The sequence below is a fragment of the Xiphophorus hellerii genome, chromosome 19 (assembly GCF_003331165.1).
Source record: "Xiphophorus hellerii strain 12219 chromosome 19, Xiphophorus_hellerii-4.1, whole genome shotgun sequence".
NCBI lineage: Eukaryota > Metazoa > Chordata > Actinopteri > Cyprinodontiformes > Poeciliidae > Xiphophorus > Xiphophorus hellerii.
Window position 1 is genome coordinate 21,974,745 of NC_045690.1, and position 27,621 is coordinate 22,002,365.

The following is a 27,621-nucleotide window of genomic DNA, read 5'->3' on the forward strand; positions in this document are numbered from 1 at the left end:
GTTGACGTATAAACATTGTCGTCCTTTATTTTACTTTGAAAAAGTGTTGCTGAGGCACTTCTGATGCAATTTAATTTATTTTTTTTGAAAAACTGGTGCCAAGTTCTTTTTGACTATGCAACTAGTGCCTTGTGACTTTTTATGTTTTGTTCTGCTGATTATGTTGGGAGTTTTAAACCTTTTTTTTTCTATTTCACTGCAAACTAAAAGCTTCATCTCATCCTGTAGAAGACGAGAGAAATCTGAAGTGATTATTGTTTGTGTAAAATAATATTGCTGACGCACGTGCTGGTTGGAAATGCATTGATATTGACATAAATGCATTGATATGCACTGATGTCTAAATTGGAATAAAGTTGGATAAAATATTAAGTGCAGAAACATGTTTGAGTTTCTCGACTTTAGTTCTTAATTAATTATCTCTTGAGATGAAATGCTACATTTCTGTGTTGCATTGATTTTTATATTTCAATTACCAAACCAAAACCTTTTTTTTCCTACTCACCAAGCGGTTTGGTTTTTGAGTTATTGACTCTGAACCCGCAGATGATTGCATACTAGTTGAAAATTTTTAATTTGACCTTTGATTTATTTTGTTTCTGTTCCAATTTTGTCAAACCTGCCATTCACAGATCAGAGCCGATCCATGTAAAATCAACAAATACAGTTGATCGGTGCGTCACCAGTTAGATGCTGAACAAAGCGGGGGTGACTTGAAGAAAAGATGGAAAATTATTCACATTATTTGCATTTTCTGTATGATAATCGGTTAAGATTTGACATGTTCCAGTCGTGTTACCGTATTAAATAGAAAGAAGTAATTTTAGTGTGTGTGTGTGTGTGTGTGTGTGTGGGGGTGTGTGTGTGTGTGTGTGTGTGGGGGGGTGCGCGTGTGTGTGTGTGTGTGTGTGTGTGTGTTGTGGAGCAGCCCTCTGTTGCTTCACCGTTATGTTTTTGTTTTGTTTTCATCTTGAGAACATACAGAAAATACTATCCAGCTGTGGGATTTGTGTTCTGAAATGTCCAGAATGTCGTAGGAACCGTTAGGGGGGGAAATTTGAAGTGAGAAAAGTCCAAAGTTGAGAAATTAAAAAAATCTCTACCTTCATTCTTTTTCTGTTCTCAAAGTTGTTGTTCTCTAAACTCTGTGTCCAAACTTTGACACCATGACAAAGAAATCATTTCCGTGATCACAACCAAACTCATTTTCAAACGGTTCAAGTTGTGGTTTGTGCAACACTTGCGTTCACTCCTCTCTGAAGGTTCTGACTGTAACGTAATTTTGTTTCAATTGGTGTGAAGTTTAAAAACCTCCCAATAACACACAAAGAAGTAGAATAAAGAAGAATTTGGGGCGTATCATAATTTTTTTTAAAAGCCTCATACAAAATGGTGCTGCATCAGCAGGCTGTGGGGTTAACGCATGAAGACGAACACTTTGGAGTATTTTCCTGACTAACATCTGCTGGACATAATGAATGCGGTTACCTATCAATGCTGGGGTGTGTGTGAGGATTAACCTCATTGTTATGACTTGGACCGGGTGATTCCTCTGCGGCGGCGGCAGCTGTCGTCCCCGTAAGCAGCTCTGATGGTGAAGGTCTAAGAGCTAAATTGGCTTAGCGGTCGACTGTAGAAAGTAAAGCGAATCTGCTGTGAATTCACATATATATGTATATTTATTGATTTGTTTAGTTTCCTCATTATTACACAGATTCCTTGTGTTTGCTTACGGAAGCCCCTGAAATGTCCAGATGTAGGGTCCTGATTGATTTTTTTTTTTTTTTTTTTTTCTGTGAAGAGGCGGCTATTGTCTGTGGTGAATGGAGGGGATCCCAAGCCTGGAGTGTGGGGGACACCTGGCCTGCCCGAGTGCTTGATGATCTCTGAGAGCAGCTGGAAAAGCAGGAGGGGTCGGCCGGCGCGTGCGTTATAAAAATCCCAGAGCGGGGCGCTATTTATTAAAAACAGAAAGCAAGTAATTGTGGAGCTACTACAAAGAGCAAAGAGGAAACAAAAAACACAAAACGAATCATTTTGATCAAAAAATATGATCAGAATCTTGTCCAAAGCAGAATGAGAACAATAATTCCCATAGCTGTGAAAGCAATATATTGATAAATACAGTTTTAATGAAGTGTATGCTGTATCTAGATGCACAGGCTTGAGCAGAAATGTTCGGTGTGTAGCCGCTAAATGAATCCGTTGCATTCGCTGGTGTTGCTTTTCAGTGGACGCAAATGAAGCGTCAGAAATGAAAGCGAAGAACTTGATCTGCTGGTGTGAAATTGACGGTGTTGACCAGTTTGTCCTTGTGTAATCTCTGCTAATCGCTGCATCACTTCCTGGTGCTTTGTTGAAAACTCTTGATCGCAGACGGTCACCATGACGGAGATCGAGCAGGTTTACATGTCTGTCCCATGATCACACTTTTACCTAACAAGGTTACAGTTGACTCTTTTTACCTTCAGGCTGCATCAAAATGATTTGCAGTCTCTCAGTTTCAGAAATGCCCATCACTGTCAGTTCACCTGATTGTATAATCGTTACAATCAGATCAAGTAAAACCATCTCTACAAATGCTGCTGAAGGCGTGTGTCTGAGTGTGTGTGTGTCTAAAGCTCAGTTCCTGAGCAACGTTTACCTGATAGTCTCATCATTCTAATCGGATTACCCAAAGCCTCCGCCATAAATGACGCTGGAGGAGTTTGTGGCGAGCTCAGTGGCTGAGCGCCGCGCCTCAGATGAAGGCGACGTCGGAAAACTTCGCCGGTGGAATAGATGCTCCCCTTCTGTTTGTAAGCCGCGTGGCGTTGGCGAGCAGAAACGCTTGGTTCTGTGAGCTCTCCGAGTTGAACCTCTGTCTCTGTCCGCTGCAGGGCAGGCTGCTGTCCTGTGGGATGGACGACGGCCAAGGGCAGGACGACTCCGAGGAGCGCCTGAAGGAAGTTTTTAACAGTTTCGACAGCAGCGGCTGTGGCTCCCTGAGTCCGGAGGAGCTCTCCGACCTCTGTCAGTCTCTGCACCTGGACGATGCCGCGCCAGCTCTCATCCACTCTCTGCTCCAGAACCAAGACCTCTTCACTGCCAGGGTGAGCAAAATCCCATTTGTTTTGCTCTCTTATAAGTCATTTATAGGTAGGTTTTTAAGCTAACCTTAGCAGCATTTTTGTAACTTATTTTAGAGTTTAGATCCTACCTGACTGATTAATTTTAATCATAGACCCAAACCAGAACATTTTATTTTAGTTAAGATTTTACTGCTTCTGTCTTTAGACTACTATTCAAGTAAGCAGTGTAGCTTTTCTCTCTTCTAGCTTTTATTTAACACCTTCCAGCTCCATCTTGTCGCTTGTTGTGAATCAGGTGCGGATCTTCTGACTGATAGGATTCTGTCTCCACCGCTGCTCGAGCGGAGCGGCGTGCGCTGCGCTTGTTACAGTCTGCACCCTACTTACTTTCTTTATTTCCTCAACAGGTTAAACTCTTCATCTGCTCCTCTATTTAGACTGTCATAAGTAGATCAACAAACTTTATGTGGCGCTTATTAGACATGCGAATCCCGACCTGAGCATCAAGCAAATTATTCTAGCCCAAATCAGCCTGAATTTCAACTTGGTTTGCCATAAATCTAAAATCTAATTCATATTTGTGTTGAAAGTGAATCATAATGGTCTTAAAAATTTCCTTATATGCAATCTGTTGGATCTTTCAGAAATCCTGCATATATGAAAGTAGTTTCTCCTTCTCTGCATTAAGCATATCTTATCTTACTATTATTTTTTTTGTAAAGGTTTTATTGGCTGCAGTGGCCTTTATTTGAGAGTTATTAGACAGGAAGGTGGGTAATGAGAGAGGGGGAAGACGTGCGGCAAAGGTCATTAGGCCGGGATTCGAACCTGTGACCATCGCGCCAAGGACTCAGGCCTCCACATTTTTTGTTGTGCTTTACCCCTGCGCAACCGCAGCAAGCATACCTAATCTTTTTTTTAAATTATTATTAATACTATTATTACATGAAATAAACCCAAAGCCATTTCTAATAGAGTTTCATTTATATCAAGTGGATCATCGGGGCGAAAGCTGTAATGCTCCACTTGTGAAAGTAAATCTGTTGGGTCTCGCCTCGACAGCACCGTCAGATTTACAACAAACCCCAGTTCTGAGCGCCACGCTGTTGGACAGCCCATGTTTAAAATAATAACAACAAGTATTGGTCGTTTCTTTTGCCTTCCCGAAGGAAAACCTCTGTACTTAATTGGCTGCTTACCCACAACCCCCTCGCCTCTATACGTGCTGCCGCTTTGTTTGCCCTCTTGTTGAGAAAATCTCATTCAGCGCGTCCATCACCAAGACGACCACTCCGGTTAATCATTCACGTGTTGTGTGTTTTGAAGCAAAAGCATGAGTCGAATATGAAAAACTCAGTGCGTGTTGACTGATTATCCTTTAGTCATTTTAATGTCCTTGGATGAAACATGAGTGTTTTCTTTATTTATTTTTTTGTTTTTCCAAAATGCTTGCCTCCACTCTTTCTCCTAAGGTTTGGTTTGTGTATAAGCGTGTTGCAGACGGGTGGCTATTGTCTCGCATGTGCGGGTGCGTGCGGGCGGGGGGTGAATGTTAGGTGAACCGACCGCGACGCCCAACAATGAATGCCAAAAGAAGAGGGAGAGAGAAAGAAAAAGGACTCCTAAAGGCGCCAGCCGTCGGCCTCGGAGGCACAAAGAAAATCAGCATATTCAGGGTTGGCAGCTGCTGATTGTTGAAGTGTGACCTCTGCTGCTCCTTGTTGAGGCGTCTTCCAGACAGTCAAACACATTTCAAGGGAATCACGGCCCAGCTAAGGAATTTTGATCAGCTTTCTCTTGCAGAGATGCATCGCTTAAATTCTGTGCAATCTTGAAGTTTATTTATAGCTACTACTTAGGCAGACTTCTCAAGAATCTCACTTTAGATGTAGTTTTTATTTTTAGCCTACAAAGCCTCATTTGTCTTCCTTGTTTTGCTTACTTGTTGCATTTAATCAACGCGCTAAACTTCCAATGCGCACACAACTCTGGTAACTTTACCTCAGGCGTAAAGCAACCAGAGTTCTTCTGAGTAATTTCCTGTTTTTAATCGAATTCCACGTACAAAACAAGCTTCCTAGATTCAGTAACAAAAAAGGCATCGAGCTGCATATAAGAACACAGCGGAGATTTCAGGGAAAATGAGCAAAAGCGGCGCACACAAGAAGCCGTTTGTGCTTCCTCAGGAATGTTTTGCGAGCCAAGTTCGTCTCATCGATGCATAAATGCCGCATCACCTGCTGCCTTCACTGCAGATAAGTTAGCCCCACCATTCAGGCACATGCAGTACTGCCTACACCGTCTAATTTCAGTGTGAGGTCAGACTGCAAGCAGCGTTTCTGTTCTGACAAAGCAAAAAAAAAAAAAAGAAACAATCTTATGCGGTGCAGTTCAGTGGAAAGTTTGCATAGAAAAATTTAGGCACAACACAACCTGATTTCTGGGAGTACATTTTCTGAAGGCGATTGCCGTCTTCCTCACAGTTTGCTCCCATCGTGTCTGGGGGATCACTGAATCAAATTCTGACTCTATGGGGTTAAAAATGCCTTGAGTTTCACATATTTGATTCTTATTTTCAGGTCGACTTTGACCAGTTCAAGCACGCTCTTATCCTGGTTTTGTCTTCGACCATTGAGCCTCCTCAAGCCGAACAGGAACCCTTGCCAAAGCCAGGTAACGTCTTTATTTAGAACAGCCTCAAGTTAAATATTGAACTCAAAGACTCTAAACGTGGAGAAGGCGACTGGTGAGGCGGAGCGGCCCTCATGCTGACGCAGCTGCACATCTCCAGTCAACTAGCTGACTGTCATGTTTGCGTGTCTTGGCTCGACTTCTGCCTCGCGAGGCATCACCGTACGTGATGCAAAAATGATTTCAGGTCCACATCGTCTCGCTTTGTGTCAACTGTCTCAGTCTAGGATAAATTTTTATGTTTTGATGAGTAATATTGACAATCTCGTCTTGAACTGCTAGAGTAAATACAGGCCTGTCAATTGTCACGTCTCAGTGGGGAGACTAATATTTGCGATTCCGGTGAATTTCCTGGAAATAATGCGCCTGTTGACCTGTAATGCTACTCAAGCGTCGCTGAGAAAATGGGAACATCTTGCTATAAAAGCATTATTTGGTGTCTGCTTTTGCAGAAGTTGGCAGCTTTAGAGAAGTGGCCACTGGGTAAATATTAGTCACAGGGATTATTTTTAGCATTTTTGTCTGCATTTAACCTGAGGAAGTGGCAATAAATAAACAGTTCTCTCTTAAACACCTCAGATTCGAAGGTCAAATACAAGAAAATATTCTTTTCCTATTCATTAAATGCGCCATAACTAGGAATTACTAACATTTTCTGCCTATAAACATGCGACCACTTTTATCAAAGAATATACAGCACATCTGTACTTTCATCATATCTGTTTTTTATTTAATGTTTTTGTAAAAAAACCAGAAAACTGTGCTATAAATTGCTACTTTTCTTGTGGCGTTGTCACCACAGAGTCTCCTGAAATCCAACCAAAGTTTGTGAAGGGCAGCAAACGTTACGGCCGCCGCTCCACGCCAGAGTTCCTGGAGCCCGTTTCAGACTTTTCTGAGGTCACTAACATTAACCCAGCCAACGAGGACGATTTGGAGGACAACTATGACTCGGCTGTTCCCAGGAAGCGTGAGGTAAATGGCTAAGGCTCCCCCATCCCTCCGAACACATTTGGATGCCTTTCTTATCGCCTCCTGTCCTGTCCTTGCCTGTACTGCGTTAACACGGCCGCCCCTGCCAGGCGTTGAGGCTGTATTCTTAGCTAATCAGCTTAGCGTCGTTCAGAGTGGGTCTTTTAAAATGCGAGGTAGACGCTCCGGCACAGGATTCACAAGACACTGATTGCGTAAGCAGTCGGTACTCTCTGTAAATAACGTTGACATAATTGCTGCTTCAAAAGCCTTGGATTATCAACACGTAACTGGTGTTGGCTGCATTTTTTTATGACCCGCCGCTGGCCGCATTGAGTTTTGTGTCAACTCTGCATGCTGAGAGTCTTGGGTCTTTAAGGATAGCCCTTGCAAGTTTTGTGCTTTGACGTGAGCTGGCATGTTTGGGTTGAATCTATCTGCCGTTCGTTGATTATTCCTCAGGGGACATGGATGCTCCATCTTTAATCTGAATAAGTCTGATTTCTTTGCCAGAGGACGAGAAATAAAGATGTTTTGTTGAAGCTAAAATTGCAAAGTACCACATCACCTCCCAGTAGATAAAAAGTTCCTAAAGTTGATTCTTTGTTTGGCTTCTTCCCAGTCAGAACCCAACTTATGTATTGTCCAACATGTGGAAAATTAAACCAAATTAAGTAAAAGTTTTGATTTAAAATGTCAGGAATGGTATATAATTCTAATCTACACATTCCCGTAACATCCTGTGTTGACTCCGCCCCTGATGCCTGTAGACAAACGCACTCTGAGACGCTGAACTGAAGTGTGTCGTGGTATTAACTACTCAAGGCTCCAACAATTGATGATGTCTGCCGCTGTGGGTCAGCAGATGGGTGTGGGTCACGGGGGGGCTGTGCCACAGAGATTGCAGACCTGGTGCTGTGGATGGAGGCGGGTGGAGGAACAATGAGCTCCAGCGACCCCCACCCTCCTGGATGCCTCCACTCCATGTATCAAAATGCCACTGGCAGAATCCCATCTGCTCTCTGTTCCCGCTGTGACGGCTTCCCAAACAATAGAGGGCGACTCTGGGAGTAGATTTCAGCTCAGGAGGTCACACCTGGCCAAACTCCCTTTTTAATAGTTCTTGAAAGCAGAAGACTTTGCGTGAAATCAGTTGCGAGTGACGACGGCAAATATGTGAAGATTAATTTGATTTGCCTTTGTTTTTGATGTCCTACTTCATATAGGGACCCAGACAATAGCTTTCGTCATTGATAATTTTATAACATGTAATACCATCAATATTTCCAGCACTTGTTCTTGCAGTGGAGTTTTCAGGGTGTCCGGGCATCATTAAAAAGTCTTATATTATCATGTCTATGTAGCGTCCATCATGTCTTCCTGACGAGCAGTAGACATCTTTCATTACTGAAGTCTATGAATGGGGTAGGCAAGTATAAGCCATGACTTCAGCCTATTCATTTTATTTCTTTTTGGTAAATTATTGGTTTGTAAAATAGTATTTTGTTTTCTTTTCTTTTTTCCCCGTCATGTAGTAAATTTACCAAAAATAAACTTGGTCTTAAAAGTTTATCTAAAATTAAGGCCTTAAAATGTCTTGAATTTAATTAGGTAATTTGGTCTTTTTGTCTTGACAGAATTGTTTAATCTCATATATTCTATGTATTTTTTTATTTTTTTGTCGCGGACTTTTCTGTCAGGCAAAATTTCAGCCACACTTAGACTCGATGCTAACATACCCTGGGTGGCTAGCTAGCGTTTTTTTTTTTTTTCTTGCGTTATTCCGAATAAGTGCAATTTCATCGGCAGTTGGTTGGGGAAAATTTGCAAATTTCTGTGGCGATGTACTGTAGGTCTCGAATTCAGTTCATTATGGTTTTAAAAGTATTACATTTTAATTGGTGAAACTTTTAGAAACCCAGATTTTTGTGTTTTAATTTCCTCCGGCAGCGCTGGAATGCCCATGAAGGCAGCACAGAGGAGTACGAGGCGGAAGGTATGCCCCAGTCAGTCATTTCAGAAAGTTCCCCACACAGTGATGGTGCTTGGTGAGGACTGACTGTGCCTTCGTTGCGCAGGTCAAATGCATCTGTGGAACCCCGACGAGCCGAGCACGCCCCGGGGGTCCGTCGTCCCTCTGTCGGCCCGCTTGGAAGAGCGATTGCGTGACGCTTGCGAGGAGCTGGCGATGGCGTGGGACGGAAGTGCCGCTCACTCTGAACTGCTGGCCTTGTGTGAACATTTGGGTCTAGAGGTGTGACAGAAACTGAAGAGTTGAATGCTAATCCTTCAACTTTACAAAGAAATTTCGTTTTAACATACCTTCAACTTAGTTTTAAACAACTGATGTGGTTTTTTTTTTTTTAGGCCAACAGTGACGCTCTGCTCAGTGTCACTGACGACGGACTGATGAATGTCCAAGAGTTCGTCTCCAGGGTCGTGAACCAAAACAAACCGCTCTCACCCTCCGCCTCCACTCCCTATAGGCAACTTAAACGACATCACTCTACTCAGGTTGGTTCACCGACCAGAAGTGTTGGTACATATTGAACTTTTTCACAAATCTAGATGGATTTTAAGGGATTACACAAACACAAACTATTGCAGAATTGTAGCGCCTAAGGAAAATGATGCAAGTTTTCAATGTATTTCTAATAAAACTCCAAAGAATGTGGTGTACCTGTGTATTAAACCCTCAAGCAAAAGACTATTTAACCGTCTTTTGCTTGGTCAATACGGTGAAGTTGAAAAGAGCCTGGTAATGTCAGTTTTATTTATCCTTTTCTATTAAATAAAAATACAAAAAAAATGAATTGATTCATTTGCTCAACTATGAACTTGACATGTAGTATTTTAAAGAAATAGATTATTCAGAATAAAAAAAAATCCATATGTAAAAAAATGTTCCCTTTTAAAAGAACTGTATGCAATTTTCTCTAGTATTTGGGTTGTTTTCCAGAGTTTTGTCTTTTATTCTCAGGAGCAGGACGTGGGTCACACAAAGCTTGCTATATTTAACCCACTTTTAGTCATGAGTGCAGCCAAGTGAGTAAAAGCTGCTGGATGTTTGTTCTATTTAAAAACAAGCAGGTTTATTAAAGCGGAGTCCTTTGTGTCTTACTTTTACATTCGTTTTTGAAAGCCCATGATTCAGTGGAAATCTCATTCTAAAAAACAAAGTTTTTTAATGTCCTTCTGCATCAACATAAACACTCTATATTTGTAACAGGCTGCATAAAGTGTACATTGAATACCCCCGATACATGCAACCACAGTTGTATCAGTTGGATGTTTTGTTCAACATCATGTGCAATGTTAGTTTTCTGCTTCATGTAACATTTTGCATGACTTGTCTGGCGTGTTTGGCTTTTGTGACGCTAATGTTATGCAACAGACCTCGAAGTTCTGTACAGAATGGCTCCAATTAGGCTAAATTACCCACAAATGGATTGGTTTGTGTTGCTTTGTCACACAAATCCAAATGGAACACTCTGAAAGCTTTCACCAAATGTGAAGAATAGAAAAACAGAAGCCACCATTGTTTTTTTATTGTTTTTTTTTAAAAAAGCTATAAGTTGGATCTCTGTAGTGTTTGTAGGTCTAAGATATGATTTGGTTTCGGTTGCAGCCGTTCGACGAGGGCGGCCGAAGGATCTCGGCTCTGACCAGCACCATCGGCATGCGTCTGTTCTCGACGCTCGACGACGGGAGCGGTTTCACCCCGGCCGAATACGTCCTGGACGCCTGGATAGAGGAGGGGATAGAAAACAGCGCCGAGATCCTGCAGGTGCCACGCTGTAGTTCGACTCGGGCCATCTTTCTGAACCAAGAAAAAAAAGTACAATTGTGTAAAACTATATGTATATATATATTTTTTCCCTCAGGCTTTGAATTTCAATCTAGAAGGAAAACTGAGTCTCGGCGAACTCACCGTGGCCCTCGAAAACGAGCTGCTCAGCACCAAGAATCATGTTCACCAAGCAGCGCTAGCGAGCTTCAAAGCTGAGATCAGATACCTGCTGTGAGTAAGAGCAGCTGCTCATTCACATCTTTGAGACCATCCTGATAATCCAGTTGAAATCAAATGAAGCCATCAAAACTACACCATGATGGATTTTATTTTGTTCTGGCGACCCAAACCTGTGTGGTTCCTCTCAGAGAGCAAGTCGACAGAGAAATCGGAGAGAAGAAAAAAATCCAGTCTGATCTGGAAAAAACGGAGAAGCAGAAGACTCAGCTTGCCACAGAAGTGGACGAGCATCACTCCGCAATAGAGCACATGAACAACCTCAACCTCAGGTCAGTTATCACCTCCGCTTTTCTTTTTTTTCAGATTTAAACACTGTAGATTTTAGAAAGCAGGGTATCCGTAATGTCTGCAAACATCTTGGATGTAATCATAATTTTAGACCTGAAAGATTTCGCAAACTATGTATTAAAGTGTAGTTAGCAAAGTGCATCTGCTCTTTCATTGTGTGTTCTTTGGTTTTTGGGTTTCTTTGAGACAGATGTTTGATTTGTAGCTGTTGACTTGCACTGGCGTGCCTAACGTCTTCTTTTTTTTTTTTCATTTAGGTGCAACCAGAATGATCAACCGCTTCACATTTAACATCTCAGTTTCACTTGTTTTTATAACTCTCCATAAAAGTAACATTGACTTGTAAAGTTCTTTATTTGAAGCAGAGTTGTGCGAGGCTGGAAAAGTGTCTAAATGAGCTCAAATTTAGCCGTACAAACATCCCAAGATAAATGAAATGAAACAAAATCCAGCTTTTATGTTCATTCCTGTGGCACAGGAAATTAATTCTTCTGGTGCGTTTGTTCCTTCAAATTGACTTTCCATGAAAGTTTGAAGCACCCAGTTGGCTTTCTTTCAGAAATGACTCTTTATCGTACTGTTTTGTGGGATGTATCACATGGAAACTTGTTTCTTTTTCTGTCCTAAATGTCCATTTACCCTTTTTATTGATGTGGGCAGGAAGCTTGAGCAGGACTACAAGGAGAAGCTGACGGCTGTCCGGTCGGAGCTGACGAAGGAGATGGACCAGATGCAGCAGCAGGCGGGCCTGCAGCGCGAAGAACTGGAGGCGGAGATCCAGAAGATCCGGGAGGAGGAATCGTTACTCAGAGATCACTTCTCCATCTCAGTCAAGGTGCCGAAAGGCTGTCGAGTCATCCTGTCGGTTTTTATTTTACATTTATCCAAGAATTTAGAACACACACACACACACAAAAAAAACGTAAACTGTTGTGTGTTTTCAGGAGAACAGGCGACTTGAGACGGAATTGCTCTACAGCACCGAAAAGCTAACAGAAGCACAAAGCCAAATAACCAAACTGCAGGCAAATTTGGAGAACATCATGAAAGACAAGGTGCAAAGTCCTTCTGGTTTTCCTGTTATGACACTTCAAAGCTACAGAGTATATCTCCACGCATAAAATATGTGGGATATTGTTCCAGTTTGGAGACCTGGACCCTGGCAGCGCCGACTTCTTTCTTCAGGAGGAGCGAATCAAACAGCTGCGCTGCGGTTACGAAGCACAGTGCAGGGTAACCGCCTCGTGCTTGTTGTCCCGTCAGTTTAAAACCAAAGTTATCTTCAGTGCATCATCTTCATTTAACTCCTTTCTGCTCACGCGGCAGGAGCTGCAGGACCGTATCGACGAGCTGCAGTCGGAGCTGCGGGGGTTTCACAGTCTAGGCCGAGCTCACGAGTCTGGCGGTAAACCTCTGTCCGAGGAGCTGGACAGCAAAAGCCCCGGCACCGAGTCCGACCCAGGTAGTCATGGGGGGGGAAAAAACTCATCCTCTGGCGCTAAACGCAGACTTTGCCATGTTTGTATCACGAACATGCATGATGTTTAAAGCAGGAATGCAGTTGGGTAATTTTCAAGCATTCATACATCGTAAAAAAAAAAAAAAACTGAGCCGTTGCTGTAACAATGCAGTAGGTAATTTACTGCGTTAAATGACAGTTTTTATAATTTCCACTGCTTTGATTGTTGAAGCAGATTTATTCATGGTTTTCCTGCTTCATTTGTTAAACAGCATATACTGAGCATGGGGGTGGGCAATACAAAACTAGAATTTTACCACGCTATTTTGTAGTACTATTGTGGTAGTGATAAATTATGATTAAAAAACTATTTATTACTTATTTGTTAGGTAATTGTTTGGCTGTGACGGCGTGGCGCCGCATTCATACCATCGCAGACACAAAATGCTGTTCTTGAAAAATATCCCCATTTTGAACTAAGCTCCTTCAGAACAAGTCAGAAGGGACTTGTTTGACCAAACTGCACACAGCGACTGATTTAATTATGTTTTCAAATTTATCATCTATCTACGCTATTGTGAAACAAATGGCAGAAGTAAAATTTGCAATAATACTGTCGATTTTGGGAAATTTTTTTTTTTCAGTGTCGCTAATTGAAATTTATCGAGACAACAATAAAACAAAAATTTTCACGATAAATAATAAACGATGGGATAAATGCCCACCCCCCCGGCTGGGCACGTTGCCTGTCGTTGAGCCAACTCCGTGATACTGAGACCAGCCGATCATGTGACCGTCTGCAGGTATCGGTCCAGATGAGGTCCAGCCTTTCAGCATGAGCCTGGAAGCTGAGATGATGCTGGAGCAGCTGAAGGAGCAGCACCTCCAGGAAACGGAGCATTTGCAAAACCAACTTCAAAGCAAGGTTTGGCATCCATTATGCAGGCTTCTGTTCATGCTGTTTTCAGCTGGGGTGAAGACTGAAAGCTTTAGAGTCTGGAAAATTATGTAATTTAATGTTGTTCTTTTGTTTTTTTTTAATTCTGGATTGCAAGTGAAAAAATTGCTTGTATTCTGACTTTTTTTTTCTATTGAATTCAACGCATTTATATTGCATGAATGTACAACACACAATTTTACGACACTTCAAGAAAACAATTCAGTCCAATTGTACATGCATTCCACTATTAAACAGTGCAGCCAGGTTCTGTTTCTTATTCAAATGAGTTTAAGAAGTTTCTTTAATGAAGCTCGGCAGACATGGTGAACTTTAGGGATTTTTGTACTTTAAATATTCCATCATAATCCCAAATAAAGAAATTAAAAGGCTTTGAAATATGGAGTAAAAGGAATTTTAAGAGTGGAAAAGTGTGGAATTTTTTCATAAAATATGCAAAAATCCCTTTTTTTCTTTGTTCAGATCACCGAATTTGAAAGGACTGTGGAAGAGCAGAAGGCGACCCACAAGGACCAGAAAGCTGCCCTGATCCTCCAGCACCAGGAGGAGGCCCGGGGTCTGAGGGAGCGGCTGGCCGGAGCTCAGAGCCACGCAGAGCGGCTTCAGAACCAGCTCCAGCAGGCGGAGCAGGACCGGACCCGTCTGGAGCAGAAGCTGGCCGCTGAGACAGAGGAGCTCCAGAACCAGCAGGAAGACGAAGCCACAAACCTCAGACAGCAGCTCCTGGAAGCTCACGCTCAGATCGCTGACCTGGAGGACCAGCTGAACTCACTGGAGAGCCGGCAGGCAGAGATGGACGAAAACCTCCTGGCCAAGATGGAGGAGCTGAAGAACCAACACGCTGCGGAGGTTAGCAAGTTAACGGAGGAGCAAACACGACTGCAGCGGCAAAAGGACGAGTCGGAGCAGAGGTTGCTGGACGACTGGGAAAGGGAAAAGAGAGTCCTGGAGGAAAGCCACCAGAACAAACTTCAAGTCCAACTAGAGGAGGCGAAGCTGCTGTTTGAGAAGGAGCAAAGTGAAACGGTGAAGACGTTAATGGAGCAGTGGCAGGAGGAGAGAGCGCAGCAGGACGAGCAGAACAGCAAGACTCTGCAGCTGCTGCTGGAGGAAGAGATGCTGCGACTGGTCAGGGAGCAAGAAGAGAAGGAGAACCAGCTGAGGGAGAGCTGGGCGAGCGAACGGGCGCTGCTCGAAAAGGAGAGGCTGCAGCTGCAGGAGCAGCTCCAGCAGAGGGAGAAACGGCTGAAGGAAGACTGGGAGAGGGAGAAGCTGCAGCTGGAAGAGGACTACGAAGGAATGATCCAGGAGAGGCTGAAGGAGGAGAGAGAGAAGCTCGAGGCTGAGAGAGAGGTGGAGAAGCTGATGGCGGAGGAGAGGGAGCGGCTGGAGGAGAGACACGGAGAGGCCCTGAGGGAGCTGAGCAACAAGCATGCCGAGGAGAGGGTCGCACTCAGCGCAGCGCTGGACCGGCTGAGAGAGGACATCGCCAAAGAAAGGTGAGACCTGATGGTTAAAGTTTTAAAACCGGGAGGTTTTAAAAATCAACAGAGAAGTTTGGACTGTAGCTTGTAAAAGTTTTCATACATCTTTGTAACTTTTCAACCATAGATGCTAATGTAGTTTAACTGGATTCCATCAGATGGACGAACTAAAAAGTAATCCACAAATGACCTGTTTTCCCCTCTGGGTCAGTACTTTATAAAACCGATCGTTTGAGGTATTTATTGTTTTCTACTGTTCTTTTAGGAAAGTAATTCAGGCTCAGTCAGATTGGATGGAAAAGTTCTGTGAATATCAACGTCTGCGCTGCAAAACACACAAATCTTACCCAGTGTTTTTGGTCTAGCTTCTACGGCAAACATCGTAGTACACTTTAAATAAAACAAAACTACTTCAACTTTTTCATCTGGAAATATCTTTTCAATAATTCCTTGAATTATTGAAAATTAATTCAATTAATTCAAAAAATGGAAAAAGTGTTAGTTCCACTGGCAGATTCTTTTACTCCCAACACGAGGAAAATGTCTTGTTATAAAATAAGTAATTGGCCTGAACAATTTCTTTTATTTTACAGCCAATGTAAGATAAATAATGAAGAAACTAACAAAGACAGTAGGTTGGTCATGCATGTAAAAAAAAAAAGAATAAACTGCAACACATCTTCTTTCAGATAGTTCAGAAACTCTAAATATAATGTAAGATAAATAATGAAGAATGGCGTTGCTCAGAGTACAAAACATAGAATTAGATTGAGTAGATCTGCCCTTATGGATGGGCACATTGTTACAATACCCAATCTAGAATCTTTTTCGATATCGGGATGATACAGATATCAATATTGTATCGGTTAATTTCTAGTATTAGGTGTTCAAACATATACATCCAAATGTCTTTAAAATTTTGTTTTTTTTTGTTATCCAGAAATAAAAAACAAAGCAGACAAATGTCTTAATCTGCTACTGTAACAAACATTGAATGACCATGTACAGGAAGGAAGTTGAGATCAGCTTCACCCAGAGAATCAGAGAAGCAGAAGATCGATTCTCCTGCGATCAGGAATCCGCGGCGGAGCGCTTTCAGGCCCAACTCCTCAAACTCGAGCAGCACTACCAAAGCGAGCTGACGACCCTCTCTGAAAGCCACGCCGCGCAAAAGCTGCGCTGGGAAGCAGAAATGCAGAAAGTCCTCGAGGGCGCAGAAGAACGAAGGAAAGCAGCGGAGGAGACCGCGGCTGAGGAACGACAGCGACTCGATCGGGAGCGGGAAAACGAGCGACGAGAGCTTGAGAACGTCCACGGCGAAGAAACGGAAGCGCTAAGAACGGAGAACGAGCGACTCCGTAACGAACTGGAGGACGCTCTGAGCGGGGCCCAGAGGAAGGAAATTGAGCTCAGCATGCAGCTAAACGACCTGCACAGCCGGCTCCAGGAGAAACGCCAGCTGCTGGCCCAGTCCGAGGACGGAGTCCTTCAGGCGGAACTGCTGCTCAATCAAACGGTGGAAGACTTTAAGCAGGAGAGGGCCGAGCTTCTCGGCAGCAACTCGGAGCTGCAGGCAAAACACGATGAGGCTCTTTCCGGTGCGGAGAGGCTGGTCGCCGAGAGGATGCAGCTGGTAACCGAGCGCGACGCATTGCAGGTGAAAGTCGAAGAGCTGGAGACGCTTCTCAAGCAGGCGGCACTGGACTTTGAGCTGGAGCGGAAGGAGATCCTGGAGAATCTGGTGGTTCTAGAGGAAAAGTTGAGAGACGCTCAGGAAGTCGAGGCGCTCAGAGCGGAAAGAGATGTTCTTAAGAGCAAACTGGAGGAGCTACAGGTTGTATCCAGTACAAACAAAGAGGAATCAAAAGGTATAAATGTACTTATAATAAATCAAGACTACGAATCATGTCAAGCTCAGTCCGATCAGGACGAAGGTGTATTAGAGAGATGCATAAATGCTGATCAGGAACTTGACGATGGCGATTTTGCCACCATTGAGGACCAAACGCACGAGCAGGACGGCCAAGACGGAGCGAAAGAAAACCAGGAAAACTGTTGCGCTTTCAGTGATGACAAAGTTGTTGATTCTCCTGATCAGAAACACAATTATTTATATGTAAAAAACAAATGCCAACCGGTTTCCCACGAGAGTCAGGGCGAGGACGTCTCCCCGCTTCAGGCGTTTGCTGACAAAAATAAAGCAGCTGCTGAATCGCCCAACCAAGACACCGAACCGCAAGAGGACGGCGGAAGCTGTCTGCACGGAGATCAGCAGCATCATGAGACTGAAGTTGTGGGTTTAATGCTGCGGGAGGCGGCAGGTGATCCAGCTGAGGTTGATTGTTTATCAGATGGCTCTCACAGCCAACAGGAAGGGGGTGAAAACCAGGACAAATCCGCACGCGACTGCGTGGAAACCGTTGGAGTGTTTGGCTGCGAGAACCAGGAGAGTCCTGCTCTGAACTTACAGGACTTGTACGACACCGCCACGGAGGAGAACGTTCTGCTGCACGAGAAGATCGCCCTGCTTCAGCAGAAATCAGAAATACTAGAGAGTCTGTTGGCGCGCCACAGCGAAAAGTTGAAGAGCAGCCGCCGGGCTCTGGAGGAAAACTACAAGCTCAAAGTCCAAGCGCTCCTGCTGATGGAGCACGTGAAGGAGCTGCAGGCGAAGAGCCTGAGAATGGCCGACCTCCAGATCCGGTACGAGGACTGCGCGTGCGAAAACGCCAAGCTGAAAGACCAAAACGATGCGCTGGAGAAGCGGGTCTGGAGCCTGGAGAGCAGACTGGACGTTTTCCGCGAGTTCGGCGACCGGCGCGCCTCGCTGGTGGACGAGATCGGCAGGATGAGGGCGGAGAACGGCGAGCTCTTTCACCTGTTGAGCGAATTGGAGCGGCAGGAGGACGGGCTTTCGGACTCGGACGCCAAGCCGGCGGAGGGACGCTCGGATGAGCCTCCTCTGCAGCCGGAGGAGAAATCCCGGGCGGGGTTTGGCGTCGAGGAATGCTGCAGGGAGTTTGAAGAACGGAACAGCGAACTGCGCAGGACCATCGCAGAGCTGCAGGACGAGTCGCAGATAATAAGTGAAACCACTCGAGCTCATAGGTAAAGTGGGGGGAAAAACTAGGATCCTGAGTGGCGTCTGCTTCCCCGTCCCACTGGTGGTTCTGATGTTAGATCCACTCTCCATGTCTTTCCCCCCCCCAGTCAGAACGTAGAGCCGCTTCCCCTGCCTGGGAAGCTCGAGATTACTTGAACTAAGCTGCTTTCGTCCTCGTAAAACCCCATCCTGAGTATTTGAATTCGCCGTATGTGTTCAACACTAAGCTTACTTTGATTTAATATCTTGTAAAATGAGTTTCTAATGAAGTCCATCTTCCTTTAGATACAAAGCTACTCGTCTTGCAGAGGAAAACGTCTGTCTACAAAAAAACATCGCCGCTCTGAAGGAAGGAGACTTAAAGGAGGCCAAGGATGAGTTGATGTGAGCCTCTTTAATAAAATATTTTTAAAAAAACAACCAGTCCCATTAGTGGTGGGTCGTGGGGTCTTAGAATTTGATCACAATATTTTGTGGTACTGTTGCAGTAACGATAAAAATCATGAAAATCTATTTAGTGCTTCTTTTTTTATGGCAGCTGCATGGCTGTGACCGACCACAGCATTCATAGCCCCAAAATTTTACTGTGGAGCCTGGAGGTCCTCCTCTTGTGACGGGAAATAAAACCTGCAGCTCATCACTTTCCTGCTTTTATTTTTTATTTTTTTGCCTGAACTCTCATTTCTCCCTTTGCAGACAAACCTTGGAGCATTTGGAAAAAGAGAAGGTTGCAGCTCAACAAGCAGCTGACAGTTTCAATAAACAGGTAACAGAGTGCGTTTCTGAACAACGAGAGAGAGTCTGTCGTCAAGAACCATTGCTGGTAATGGATTTTAAGGGTTTGACTTTTCTCCAGATTTCAGATTTGCATTCCCAGAGCCAGCAGCTGGAGGACGACAACGGCTTCCTGGTGGAGAAAAACGCCCAAAGCGTCGCCGACATCGAGAGCCTGCGAGAGCAGCTGGCGGAGCAGATGAAGGAAAACGAGATGAGGGAGGCCCTCCACTCCGAGGAGAAAACCAAGGTCGGCAACACGGACCCCGCTCCTGTCCTGCTGTTGAGCCTGGTGGTAGCTGGTAGTTGATTGGTGGTTGTTTTGTGCTAGATGGCAGCTTGTGTGTCTGCTCTGGAGGCAGAGTTTGACAAAGCTCTGACGGAGTCCGCACAGCTGGAGGAGAGAAATGGCCAGCTCTCACTGCAGCTCTCTGACCTCAGGGAGAAGGTGAGCGGCTTAACGTGAGCGAGCCGGTTCGTTGGGAACGGGCTGAATACAAACGCACGCCACACTTTTCAGATCCTTATGTGTAGAATGGCATGGAAACCGTTTCCTCCCGCTGTACGACGACTTGTCTTTGTTGTAAAATGACAAACTGTTGCTGCACTCATACGTGTATTCTCTAAATGTTCTTAAAAGTTTTGAAAGAACATTCAGGGGAACTTTTTTTTTTCATATCAGGCCTTCCACGTGGAATCGATGGAGAGTCAGGTCAGCAGTCTGGTAGAGGAGTGCAGGACGGTGGATAAGGAGAGTGCCGGTCTGCGCAGCCAGCTAGCTAAAGCTCAAGACCAGGTAAGAATCAAACATCCTCAACACTGAAAAAAACACAAAATCCAAGTATATTTGGTCTAGTTTCTAATGCAAACATCTTGGTACACTTGAATAAGATTTAACTAACTTACTAGTAACTTTTCAGTAGGAAATGGGAGTTTGTTTTAAGTCAATAATTCATTAATACTGTAAGTAATCTGCCAGTGGAACAAGATATTTTTCCCTTTTTATAAGCTAAAATATCTTGTTCCACTGGCAGATCATTTCCCTGATAAGATTTTCTTTTTGCAGTGAATTATTTACTTGATGAATAAACTCAGTTTTGAAGTTTAAGTAGGTTTAGCTACAACTTTAGATTAAAAATAAGCCACATTTCACCAAGTTTAAATCGCTTGACAGAAAGTATCGTGTCTACATGAAGAAGTCTAAGAGTTTTGAGCTGGAAAATGAATCTTGAACTTGTCTTTCTCCCACCCCTTCTCCCTCCAGCTGATATCTGCAGATGAGAGCTTCAAGGTGGTAAACCGGCAGAGCGCCCGCCTCAAGTCAGACCTCCGCGTTCTGCAGCAGGAGAGGGATTCCCTGAAGCACGAGGTCGCAGTGCTGCACAAACAACTGCAGAATGCAAACGAGAAGGTGAGACTTTTTCTGGGTTTTTTTGTGTTTTTTTTTTTTAGAATGTTTAGCAAAAAACAGAAGTGCAAAAGTGTGATTTTATTTATTTATTTATTTTTTCTGCTATTTTAATGTCAGAACCAAATTTTGGAGATGGCCCTGCACTCCAGCGGCCTGCAGAGTCAGAGCAGGAAGCTGAACAGAGAAGATCTTTCCTGGGTGATGGAGAAGGAACAGCAGCTGCTGAGGCAAGAAAACGAGAAGCTTAAAGCTGAAGTCCACAGCATCGGCAGCGACCTCGTCCAGTCCAGAGAGAAGGTTAGCTCACACCAACAAATAACGAGAGTTTAATGTAAAAAAAAAGCATGCAAAAAAATCTGGATAGATAGATCTTCATGGTGTTTAAATTTTTGAGCTTGTGCCTTTTAGATCCGACAGCTTGACGCCACGATCCTCTCGCTGAGCAAACAGAAACAGCAGAGCCATTCCTCCTTCCTGAAGGCCTTGGAACAGGAGAACTTCTTCCTGAAACAGCAGCGGGAAGCAAAAGCCGAGCTGCCACGGGTGAAAATCCGACTCCTTTCTCTGCTCATAAAGCACAAAGCAGCAGTTTCCTGATGTCCATTAAATATGTTTCAGGGCTGCGACGCTGCGCAGAGCCACGGAGACCTGGACAGTCTTCTGCAAGAAAACGAGTCACTCAAGACACAGATGGCTCGAATGTCAACACACATGATGGAGGTAAACTTTTAACTGCACACTTAGGAGTTTTGTCCTTGAAATGTATAATTAGGACTTAAAATAAGCCCTCCAATTTTTTTCATACCACTTCTGTTTTCCGATTTTAATCTTTGTTTTTATTTTTTATTTTTTCCTCGCTTTCCTTTTTCCAAGAAAATACCAGAAAATATTTTCAAAAATTGACTTTTGTTTCATTCATCCCTTGTGTGAGTTGTACAACGGAGTATTAGGGAGTTGGTTTGTTTAATTGTGAGAATGTAGTCATAAATATTAAGTGGAAAAGATGCAATTTTACCAGAAAAAAAACCATCTGAAAATTATAAGAAAAATGTTTTAATAAGGAAAAAACTTCGTTATCAGGATCTGACATGACCAGCTCAGTTTGTGTAAATATTTCTTCAAAATACACATTTGTTTGCACGATTGTTTCAAAGTCCTGCTACTGATAATGTCATCCTGATGTGTTAGAAGATTTTGTTTTTTATGGCATTTCTATTAAGCATTATGTGTAAAACTTATACCAAAGTATAACTTCACAAGATTCTCAACATTCCTCATTATAATTTATTTTATTTTTTGTGTTAGCCTTTTAAAAAAATTACAATTAAAATTACTACTGGTAATATTATGACTTTATTCTGGAAATATTATGACTTTAGCCTGGTAATGTAAAAGAAAATCTCATCCTGGCCCTAATATTCTTCCGTAGAGTTAACCTGAAAGTCCAAATAAATAAGAGTAAAACTTGCTTGTCAAACAAAATGGCGGCCCTGGGCGTGCTGACGTCACTCTGAACTATGGAAACCCAGGAGCGCGTTGGTGGAAAAACAAATCCAGATTTCCCAAAAACAAAATCTTCAACCCTTTGTACAATGCTTGAAAAGTTTGTACATTGTTCAGGATTTCTTTCTTTGAAAATACTTTCATAAATGTTTTCTTTTTGGTTTTAGGAGTTACTCTACTATATTATTCTTTTTTGCTTTCAGTCGTTTCACGCGCAGTACGGCGGACATCTTCCTCCATCTCCTCAGAGGGGGCCGAGGGGACAGCAGCGTGGTGACGACCCAGACAACCTGCAGGTAGAGCAAAATTAAAACTTAGAATCACGTCCAAAAGTCTTGATTATACGCTGCGGTAACAAAAACATGAAGACCTTCTGCTTCCATCTACTTTGCAGCAAATGTAGAGCTAACTAAACTAGACGGTTTAGCACCACCACATCGTTGTTCAGTAAATAATGCATTACTTCCATCCTCTTTCATTTTCTATCTCTCTGTTTTTACTTTTTGTCACTGGTTATTTGTAAACTTGCTCTGCCAAAGGGGAACCTGTACACCGCGTCTTACTGTTGTTCCTCTGTTGTCATGGGATACAGCGACAGTCGAAGCTGTGTTCAATCCATTGAGGTCGCTCACTTCAGCTGCTTAAAAATTATGCTAATGTTTTATAAAAAATTTTAAAAATTACAGACACTAACATTGCCGCCAAATGTTCTGGAAATGTTTTAATGACTGAGCAAAGGTCGCCCAGGGTGATGATAGTTTTTTAGAATTTTGTTGGAAGCTTTGTATTTAAAAACAAAAAACAGTTTTATAAAAAAAAGTCACACAAACCCCTTGGAGGTTTTTCCTCAATAAATTCCTTCCCAGTCTTTTATAGCTTCTAACAGGTTTCCCCTCATCCATTTTCTTATCATTTGTAACGATGCTTCCTGGAAAAAGCGTCCCCCCCCACAGCATGATGCTGCCTCCACCACCAGATGCGGTGTGTCTGCATTGCTTTTTTTTTTTTTACATTTCAGACTCATCAGTGGAGTCAACAACCAGGAAATACTTTGAAGTTTGCGATTGCAGTTTTAAAAAAAAAAAGTGAATAAGCCCAAAGGGTGTGGATACTTTTGCAACACGTCACATATATCCGTTTTAAAAGATGGCTGAAAACGCAATAATTTTCTAAAAGTGTAATTTTTCAAACATCTGAGCTGAGTGATTTCTGTTCAGTTTTGGTTTTTTCCATTGTACGTTTTTTCTTTTAGCTTAAATGCTGGGTTCTCTGTGTTCTTTTTTATTATTTTTTTTTTTTTTATTTGTTGCTGCCGTCACACACATCACTGTCCCAGCATCTGTCTGTTCTCATGCCACGCATGTAGTGTTTACTTTCTGGGTTTGGTGTCGAGTCCATTCAGACTGTATGTGTCACAAAACTCACTGTCCTTATTTAAGTTTCCATCTCTGGGCTGAAGTAGTTGAGCTACGGTGATCATCTGGGTGTGGTCCAGGATTCTGTTTTTTATTTTTGTTGTTGTTGTTTCTGTCAAGCTAATAACATTAGATTTATGACTCTGTTCATCTATGTTCAGATAATATAACTATGAACGTTTTGGCGGTGCCTTGCAGAAGTATTTATCTGTTTGCAGAAGTAATACAATTCAGAATTAATAAATACTCTGTGAGGCACTTTATAACTGTGGAAATCAGGATCCAATGCCATAATTACTAGAATTATTGTTGTTTTTCATAGTTTCATGGATTTTCTTTCTGTTTTTCTAGTTCTAGTTGATAGAATAGATTTATAGTTAACACATCTGACTAGCAGACCTAAAAAAACAAACTTGTAGAGTGTGTGTGTGTGTATGTACCAGGTTTTTATATCCTTATGGGAGCCTATTTCTGTCTACAATGTGGGGTTATGGGGACCATTGCTCCTTGTGGGGACATTTTCTTGGTTCCCATGAGGGAAATTGTTGTTTTTGGGCTAGTGGTTAGGTCTGTGATGGTTAGGTTTAGGGTAAAGGTTAAGGTAAGGGGGTTAGGTATGTGATGGTTAGGGTTAGAAGTATGGTAAAGGTTAGGCTGTAGAAATTATTGGAAGTCAATGTGAAGTCCCCACAAGTGATGAAAACACGACTGTGTGTGAGTATGTTGAGGATTGGAGGAGAGGGTAGACCTCTGGTGAAGTGTTCCTGCCTTTTCTCTTCAGGGGGCGCCGCCGGAGCAACGGGCCGCTCACTCAGACAGCTGCAGGCGGATCGGTGGATTGTGACAGTCGCTGAATCCCCCGTGTTCGACTTCTTTAACACTTCTCCTCTCTTCTGACATATTTGAAATCAGAGCGTTAAATGTGATGCCCACCGCTCTCCCACATCCTGAACAAATGCGCCCGACTGAAAAGGCACAAAGGTGCGATTGTGTTTCTCTGCTGCTAGGGGGCAGGAATGAGCCAAGAGGGATCCTGCCGGGGTATTTTTATTTTTATTTTATTAGTAGTATTTTTTTTTTTTTTTACAAAGCAACATGGATTTACAACAATGACACTGAAAGCTATGTTTACCAGACATATTTTAGAAAATGTGACTTTTACTGTATGTACAGTTGACAGATATTGACTGTTATAGTTTACTAAATTGGGTTGATTACAGGGAGTTTTGATGCTGTATGTTTCATTAGAGCCCTTTTACTGTTCATAATAAATGTGACAGGGCATTTAAATCATCAGAGGCTAAATTTTATGGATATTTGTCTTAATATTATGGAGAACAGTTACGTTTTAAATGCATTTTGTTCCCTCTGAGACTCTTCGTTTAATCACGCGACATGTCACTGTATGGCGTAAGACTCCTGGTGTTTTGTTTTCTTTCTGTTTAAGCTAGAAATGTTAACGTGTTGCGATAAATGTAGCTAAATATGTTCTGGACCTGTTTTTGTTGCTGCTGTGCAACCAAAGTGAAGTTTTTCTGTCACATGTTTATTTCACTTCCTATTTTTCTGGTATTTATCTTTAATTGCTGTGCCATTATTGCCATATTTATTTTTTGAGTTGTCACTTTTTCTTTTCCTCCATGATGTTGTATGGTTATTTTTTTTGGTTATTTATTTTATCTTAAGTTTTATTTATACATTAAATTATAAATTTTTTTTGTAGGCGTATGTGAAATTATTTTAAGCCTATTTAATTTTAATTTATTTTTAAGGAATCACTTTTAGAATTGTACCGAAAATCATTCTCTGCAAAAATCAGTTGGAAAATAAAGCAACCATGTCTCAAAAAAAAAAAAAAAGCCAAATGTCTGCATGTTGTTTTCTTCTTCTAGTCACACGTCTTTATTTATCACAACTTAAAAGAAAATAAATTTAAAAAATCACATTTTGCTGCGTCCGCATTTTCTTGACTATATTTCTGTCTGCCTTCTCACCAGGATGAACGAGAGAGGAAGATGAAGAAGATGGAGGAACGCATGAGGGAAATCGAACTTTCACTCCATAACGTCAAGCTGCTGCTAAAGGAGAAGGTGACTCAGCTGAAGGACCAGGTATGTTATGATCATTCTTAAAAAGTGACTTAACATATCGGTAAAATAAACTTTTATAAGCTAAAATTAAGAAGGCGGAAAGATAGATGAATAAATTCCAGTGAGCTCCTTTGTAGATACTTGTGAAAATGTTGGTTTTTTTCCCAGTAACTGAAACTTAAAAGTCAAAGTCAGTTTCATTAATGAGAGATTAAAGATTGTTTTTCAGGCTTAATACAAATTCAAACTACTTTTTTTTTTTTAAATAAAGTGTCTCCATCAAAATCCACAACTTTTAATTTTTTAAAGTAAAATCTCCTGATTTAAGAACTCACATTCTCTAGTTGGAGAAAACCGATTTACTGTAGGTTATCAGTTTCTTCCCGTCTCATTGAACACATGGATAGCTTCATATTGTTTTTTCATAACATTCAATTCAACATGGGAAAAAAATATATACAGCGGTTTGAAAATGAATATTTATGCAAGTCAGATTGGAAATGTGAATTTGTTTAAAGAAAACCATCACAAAAAGGTGCTTTTAATCTTGAATTTCTAGGTGAGTCAAACAGGAAGTGCTTTTATTTTCCAACAGACCTGACTTATCAGCTGTTAATCTAGTATTAAAATTGTTCCCTCCCCTTTTAATTTCAGAGGATTTCTTACATTAAAATCATGCGGTAAAACAATTTTTTTCCATAAATTTAAACCGGGAACATTTTCAAAGGTATGCTTACAATACAAAATAGTGAGGGACAGTGACTAAATGTTACCTTCAAAGTACCTTTATTTTGAAGAACCACAACTGTCCTGTTTTATTAGCTTAGTAGTGAGAATAAGAACTTAAAGGACTGTTTATTTATTATGTATTTCAACTCAGTGACAGTTAACATAGTTCAGATGGGAATGATGATGCCAGTTTTGTCAGGCTACAACAAACTTGAACAGTTTATTTTGAAGCAGACTCAGAAGACTCTTGATGTTCTGATAGAAATTGTATTTAAATATATGTAATGTTTTACTTGTGAGAAGCATTTACACCATATTAATATTAATATGTTCTACTTGCACTTTATTTGAAAGTTTGACTGGCATAGAAAATAGTTTTTGGGGGATTTTTTTTCTACCAATTAATCCGTGTCCACCTACTTTCCAAGCAGAAAATCTTTTAACATGCGACTGATAAATATTTCATTTCTCCGACTCTTGTAGCTGCACAGGAACGGCAAAGCAGACGTGCTGATTAAGGACATGTACGTGGAGAACTCTCAGCTGATCGAGGCTCTGGAAATAACGCAGCAGCGGCAGAAGATTGCAGAGAAGAAGAACTACCTGCTGGAAGAGAAGATCTCCAGCCTCAACAAGATAGTGCGGGACCTAAACCCGTCGCCGCTCTCGTCGCTACCGTACAACTACAAATGCCCGTAACGCGTCTCCGGAAACGCGCGGAACGTTTGAAGGAGTTGGTCGTGCCAACTTTAAGTAAGCACTATATGTTTGCGAACTACAGGGACACTTGTGCAACGGATCCAGCCAGATGCAGGACAATTGGAGGGCTCAGACGTATGTAAACGTCGCTGCTAAATATGCAGGATCTCTATTTGTTTTATTCTTAACGGCGGCAGGTTGACAGACTTGACCTTTTGATGAACCAAATACGAGGTCAAACGGTTGGCTAGTCATTTATTTCGTAGCAATTTATCATTTTAAAACAATTTCTAAGCTGAAAAGTTAGCCACAAATAGGAAAATAATCCCACCTTGGCACACTCTGTACTATCTCTGTCCAAAGAGAAAAGCAATATTGTTGTAAAAGTTTGTAAAATCTTCAAATGTCTGTCTGTGTTGGTCCTGTAGACATAATGTTAAGAACGAACGGGAAGTAAAATCATGGACAGAATCATCAGTTTTGTAATGCTGACAATGTTTTTGCTTTTTATTTAACACTACTTGAAACTATGTGGACTATAAAAGTCTCGTGTGGCAATACTTAACTTTTATTTAATTATAATTGATGAAAAAAATGCTATAATCTGTTGCAATATGTAAAGTTGCCATCATGAATGTTTTTGAGCTGAAATGGTCTGTTACACAAATGCAAATAAAGTGTATTGTATAGCATTCTGATAGTTTGTGGTCATTTTCTTCCTGATTCAAAGTACGATTCTCATTTATCTTCTGCTGTTTAACACATTCATTTATTGAGGTAACTTTAATTTGAATTAAATAGTGCTTTCTCCACCACTATATCCTGTAAAAGCTTCACACCTGGTCAAAATCTTTATTAAAAAATACTTTTTGACTATTGTCAACTTAAAAATAAGCCCCACAACTGGATCAAGTGGGTATTGTGGTGTATTGAAGGAGTATTAC

At 42.0% G+C, this 27,621-nt stretch overlaps 1 protein-coding gene across 1 annotated transcript; it reads left to right on the plus strand.

The window, feature by feature from the left end:
- The first annotated feature begins 2,729 nt into the window (after positions 1–2,729).
- Positions 2,730–27,369, plus strand: nin (ninein (GSK3B interacting protein)). Its single transcript, XM_032548006.1, has 29 exons — positions 2,730–2,798; positions 2,880–3,092; positions 5,651–5,744; positions 6,565–6,737; positions 8,685–8,730; positions 8,813–8,988; positions 9,102–9,248; positions 10,363–10,521; positions 10,619–10,755; positions 10,893–11,033; positions 11,713–11,887; positions 11,997–12,107; positions 12,196–12,285; positions 12,379–12,514; positions 13,315–13,436; positions 13,932–14,968; positions 15,962–18,061; positions 18,342–18,440; positions 18,753–18,822; positions 18,913–19,080; positions 19,162–19,278; positions 19,513–19,626; positions 20,095–20,241; positions 20,359–20,538; positions 20,650–20,784; positions 20,860–20,961; positions 21,948–22,040; positions 25,157–25,270; positions 26,462–27,369. The coding sequence occupies exons 1-29, from the start codon at positions 2,745–2,747 to the stop codon at positions 26,675–26,677; spliced, it is 6,666 nt and encodes a 2,221-aa protein (XP_032403897.1). The 5' UTR covers positions 2,730–2,744; the 3' UTR covers positions 26,678–27,369.
- Positions 27,370–27,621: the final 252 nt, after the last annotated feature.